The 6,000-nt window shown below is 55.4% G+C and overlaps 1 protein-coding gene across 1 annotated transcript in view; it reads right to left on the bottom strand.

Moving 5' to 3' along the window:
• PDE2A (phosphodiesterase 2A) overlaps nucleotides 1-6,000 on the bottom strand; it is a 114,619-nt gene that overhangs the window by 58,862 nt on the left and 49,757 nt on the right. The window contains exons 3-5 of the mRNA XM_085541716.1: nucleotides 2,633-2,722; nucleotides 1,674-1,762; nucleotides 1,417-1,526 (exon numbers count right to left, since the gene is read on the bottom strand). Coding sequence (XP_085397842.1) covers nucleotides 1,417-1,526; nucleotides 1,674-1,762; nucleotides 2,633-2,722 — 289 coding nt within the window. The remainder of the gene's footprint in view (nucleotides 1-1,416; nucleotides 1,527-1,673; nucleotides 1,763-2,632; nucleotides 2,723-6,000) is intronic.

The raw sequence follows: 6,000 nt of genomic DNA, 5'->3' as shown, positions 1-6,000 counted from the left end.
TCTCCATCCTCCCTCCCTCTCTCCATCCATCCTCCATCACCATCTCTCCACCCCTCCCTCCATCCCTCCCTCCCTCTCTCCCATCCATTCCTTCCCTCCCTCCATCCCCCCATCTTCTCTCCCTCCATCCCCTCTCCCTCTCTATCCCCCTTCAATCCTCCCTCCCTCCTTCCTTCCTCTCTCCCATTATTCCTTCCTTCCATCCATCCCCCTCTCCCACCCTCTCCTCCTCCACCCACCCCCTCTCCCTCCTTCTCTCCCTCCATCCCCCTCTCCCCCCCTCCCTCCCTCCCTCCTTCCCTTCCTCTCTCCCATCATTCCCTCCCTCCATCCCCCCTCCATCCCTCCCTCCCTCTCTCCATCCTCCCCCCATCCATCCTCCATCACCATCTCTCCTTCCCTCCCTCCCTCCCTCCCTCTCCCTCCACCCACCCCCATCCCTCCCTGCCTCCTCCTCTCCCCCTCTCCATCCATCTTCCATCACCATCCTTCCTTCTCTCCCTCCCTCCATCCTTCCTTCCCTCTCCTTCCTCCTTCCCTCCCTCCCTCCCTCCACCATCCTCATCCCTCCCTCTCTCCATCCCCCCACCCCTCCATCCCTCCCTCCCTCTCTCCATCCATCCTCCATCACCATCTCTCCACCCCTCCCTCCCTCCTTCCCTCCCTCTCTCCCATCATTCCTTCCCTCCCTCCATCCCCCCATCCCTCCCTTCCTCTACCCCTCCATCCCTCCTTCTCTCCCTCCATCCCCCTCTCCCTCTCTCCCTCTCTCCTTCCTCACTCCTATCATCCATCCGTCCATCCATCCATCCATCCATCCATCCATCCATCCATCCCCTCCCTCCCTCCCTCTTCCCCTCTATTCCTCCATCTAACCCACTCTCCATCCATCCCTCCCTCCCTCCTTCCCTTCCTCTCTCCCATTATTCCTTCCTTCCATCCATCCCCCTCTCCCACCCTCTCCTCCTCCATCTCTCCATCTATCCCCTCCCTCTCCCTTCCTCCCTCCTTCTCTCCCTCCATCCCCCTCTCCCCCCCTCCCTCCCTCCCTCCCTCCTTCCCTTCCTCTCTCCCATCATTCCCTCCCTCCATCCATCCCCCCTCCATCCATCCCTCCCTCTCTCCATCCTCCCCCCATCCATCCTCCATCACCATCTCTCCTTCCCTCCCTCCCTCCCTCTCCCTCCATCCACCCCCATCCCTCCCAACCTCCTCCCCTCCCCCTCTCCATCCATCTTCCATCACCATCCTTCCTTCTCTCCCTCCCTCCATCCTTCCTTCCCTCTCCATCCCTTCATCCCCCCTCTCTCCACCCCCCCCTCCTCCATCCCTCCCTCCCTCTCTCCATCCACCCTCCATCACCATCTCTCCTCCCCTCCCTCCCCTCCCTCCCCCCACCCCATAGCCCACCCCCACCTTGCATCCCAGCAGCCAGCGGTGCTCCCAGCGCCCCCATCTGTGGGTCAGGGATCTCGCTATGGGGCAGCCCCCCACATTCCACCCTCTTCTGCTTCCTCACCGCATCCCTGGGTGGAAAAAGGTCAGTGCTCCACATCCCCCCCCCCCCACTTAAAGGACCCCCATGATCCATAGGGGGCTGTTGGGGGGTGGGGGGGGCAGCTCTGCCCTATGGCTGCCCCACACATTGGGGGGCTGAGGGGGGGGGGTGTTACCTGAGCTTCCCCTCCATAGGAAGCTCATGGGGGGGGTCAGCGCAGCTCAGCCGGGCGTCCCCATCCAGCAGGTAGATGTAGGAGTGCTCCTAAATGGGGGGCAAATATAGGGGGCACAGTGGGGCACTGACACCCCCCCTGCCCCACACATTGCACCCCGTGCAGCACTGCACGCCCGCGTGCATGCACAGCCGTGCACGGCTGCAAAACCATTTGCATGCATGCTCCTGTGCATGCACAAATGCAACTGAGGGCCCCCATGCACGCACGCCCATGCACACACCTGATTGCACGGCCATGTCCGTGCACAACTGCAAAGCTGCATGCATGCACACTCCTATGCATGCATGCATGCAACTGCATGCCCATGCACACACCTAATTGCACACCCATGTCCATGCACACCCACGCACAACTGCAAAACCATATGCATGCACGCTCCTGTGCATGCACAAATGCAACTGCAGGCACCCATGCATGCACGCCCATGCACACACTTGATTGCACGGCCATGTGCATGCACCCAGCCGTGCATGCAGACACCCACATGCGCCTGTGCCCATGTTCTTGCACACCCATGCATGCACACACCCATGCATGCATGCGTGCCCGTGCACACACCTAAATGCACAGCCACGTCCGTGCATAACCATGCACAACTGCAAAACTACATGCATGCTCCTGTGCATTCACAAATGCAACGGCACACACCCATGCATGCACACACCTAATTGCACACCCATCTGCATGCACCCAGCCATGCATGCAGACACCCACACGCAGCTGCACCCGTGTTCATGTACACCCATGCATGCACGCCCATGTGCACACCTACTTGCACACCCGTGTGCATGCACAACCATGCACAGCTGCAAGACTACATGCATGCACACATGCAACTGCACACCCCCATGCATGCACCCAACCCCAGTTGCTGCATGCAGCAGAGCCCCACGTACCACGCGGGGCAGCAGCGCCAGCAATGCAGCACGCAGCGCATCCTGCAGGTGGGCTGCGTCGATGGCGGCACCCAACCCCAGCAGCGCATCCTGCAGAGAGAGCACATGGGAGGAGGGGAGCAAACTGCAACTGCAAGGACAGCTGCAACTGCACCTGCAAACTGCACCTGCAAACTGCAAACTGCTGCAAAATGCAACTGCAAATGCGGTAGGAATTGCACCTGCAGACTCTGAGTTGCAAATTGCAACTGGGACCAGAACTGGGATTGCACCTGCAACCTGCTATTGCATTTGCAACTGCAAAGACCATTGTGCCTTCATGCAGTGATTGCAGCTGCAGCTGCAACTCTAACATCGACCTCACCTGCAAACTACGATTGCATACATGCATGGTGGTTGTATCTGCACACAGCAGCTGCAGCTGCAAAATGCAACTGCAACTGTGGTAGTAATTGCACCTGCAGACTCCAAGTTGCAAATTGCAACTGGGACCGGAACTGGGATTGCACCTGCAACATGCAATTGCAATTGCAACTGCAAAGACCGTTGCACATTCATGCAGTGGCTGCAGCTGCAGCTGCAACTCTAACGTCGACCTCACCTGCAAACTACGATTACATACATGCATGGTGGTTGTATCTGCACACAGCAGCTGCAGCTGCAAAATGCAACTGCAACTGCGGTAGTAATTGCACCTGCAGACTCCAAGTTGCAAATTGCAACCGGGACCAGAACTGGGATTGCACCTGCAACCTGCTATTGCATTTGCAACTGCAAAGACCGTTGCGCCTCCATGCAGTGGCTGCAGCTGCAACTCTAACATCAACCTCACCTGCAAACTACAATTGCATACATGCACGGTGGTTGTATCTGCACACAGCAGCTGCAGCTGCAAAATGCAACTGCAACTGCAGTAGGAATTGCACCTGCAGACTCCAAGTTGCAAATTGCAACCGGGATTAGAACTGGGATTGAACCTGCAACCTGCAATTGCAATTGCAACTGCAATGACTGCTGCACCTTCATGCAGTGGCTGCAGCTGCAGCTGCAACTCTAACATCGACTTCACCTGCAAACTACGATTGCATACATGCACGGTGGTTGTATCTGCACACGGCATCTGCAGCTGCAAAGTGCAACTGCAACTGCAGTAGGAATTGCACCTGCAGACTCCAAGTTGCAAATTGCAACCGGGACCGGAACTGGGATTGCAAATGCAACCTGCAATTGCAATTGCAACTGCAAAGACTGTTGCACCTCCATGCAGTGGCTGCAGCTGCAGCTGCAACTGCAACTCCAACATTGACTGCACCTGCAAACTACGATCGCATACATGCATGGTGGTTGTATCTGCACACAGCAGCTGCAGCTGCAAAATGCACCTGCAACTGTGGTAGTAATTGCACCTGCAGACTCCAAGTTGCAAATTGCAACTAGAACCGGAACTGGGATTGCAAATGCAACCTGCAATTGCAATTGCAACTGCAAAGACCATTGTGCCTTCATGCAGTGATTGCAGCTGCAGCTGCAACTCTAACATCGACTTCACCTGCAAACTATGATCGCATACATGCATGATGGTTGTATCTGCACACGGCAGCTGCAGCTGCAAAATGCAACTGCAACTGTGGTAGGAATTGCACCTGCAGACTCCGAGTTGCAAATTGTAACTGGGACCAGAACTGGGATTGAACCTGCAACATGCAATTGCATTTGCAACTGTGAAGACCGTTGCACCTCCATGCAGTGGCTGCAGCTGCAGCTGCAACTCTAAGGTCGACCTCACCTGCAAACTACAATTACATACATGCACAGTGGTTGTATCTGCACACAGCAGCTGCAGCTGCAAAATGCAACTGCAACTGCAGTAGTAATTGCACCTGCAGACTCCAAGTTGCAAATTGCAACTGGGATCGGAACTGGGATTGCACCTGCAACATGCAATTGCAATTGCAACTGCAAAGACCGCTGCACATTCATGCAGTGGCTGCAGCTGCAGCTGCAACTCTAACATCGACCTCACCTGCAAACTACGATTACATACATGCATGATGGTTGTATCTGCACACGGCAGCTGCAGCTGCAAAATGCAACTAAACTGGGGTAGGAATTGCACCTGCAGACTCCAAGTTGCAAATTGCAACCGGGACCAGAACTGGGATTGCACCTGCAACCTGCAATTGCAACTGCAACTGCAAAGACCGTTGCACATTCATGCAGTGGCTGCAGCTGCAGCTGCAACTCTAACATCGACCTCACCTGCAAACTACGATCGCATACATGCGCAGTGGTTGTATCTGCACACAGCAGCTGCAGCTGCAAAATGCAACTGCGACTGCGGTAGTAATTGCACCTGCAGACTCCAAGTTGCAAATTGCAACTGGGACCAGAACTGGGATTGCACCTGCAACCTGCAATTGCAATTGCAATGGCAAAGACCGCTGCACATTCATGCAGTGGCTGCAGCTGCAGCTGCAACTCTAATGTCGACCTCATCTGCAAACTACGATCGCATACATGCAATGGTTGTATCTGCACACGGCAGCTGCAGCTGCAAAATGCAACTGCAACTGTGATAGGAATTGCACCTGCAGACTCCAAGTTGCAAATTGCAACCGGGACCAGAACTGGGATTGCACCTGCAACATGCAATTGCAATTGCAACTGCAAAGACCATTGCACCTTGACACAGTGACTGCAGCTGCACCTGCAACTTGAATGCCAATTGCGACTGCAAAACACAGTTGTAACTGGAAGCTGCAACTGAATCTGCAACCTGCAATCACACCTGTGAGCACAGCTGCATTTCTGGCTGCAACTGCACCCGCAACCTGCACTTGCACCTGCATGCAGCGACTGCAGCTGCAAGCTGCAACGGAATCCTCAGGCTGCGGCTGTGCAAACGGAGCTGCAAGTGCAGCTCAACTGCACCACCAGAACCAAAGGCAGCTGCAAACAGCTGCAACTGCAACCGCAGTGAGCAGCACCGCATGCAACGTCCCCATTGCTGTCCCCTATCAATGTCCCATTGCTGTCCCCATTGATATCCCATTGCCGTCCCCATTGCTGTCCCCATTGCTGTCCCCATTGATATCCCATTGCTGTCCCATTGCTGTCCCCTATCAATGTCCCATTGCTGTCCCCATTGCTGTCCCCACTGATATCCCATTGCTGTCCCCTATCAATGTCCCATTGCTGTCCCTATTGCTGCCCCCTATCAATGTCCCATTGCTGTCCCATTGCTGTCCCCATTACTGTCCCCATTGCTTTCCCATTGATATCCCATTGCTGTCCCCTATCAATGCCCCCATTGCTGTCCCCTATCAATGTCCCATTGCTGTCCCCATTGCTGTCCCCATTGCTGTCCC

This window comes from Coturnix japonica, chromosome 1 (genome assembly GCF_054131305.1).
Source record: "Coturnix japonica strain WE chromosome 1, WE-NBRP24, whole genome shotgun sequence".
Classification (NCBI taxonomy): Eukaryota; Metazoa; Chordata; class Aves; order Galliformes; family Phasianidae; genus Coturnix; species Coturnix japonica.
Note: the sequence above shows the minus strand (reverse complement) of the source record. Positions and strands in the feature narration are given on the sequence as shown.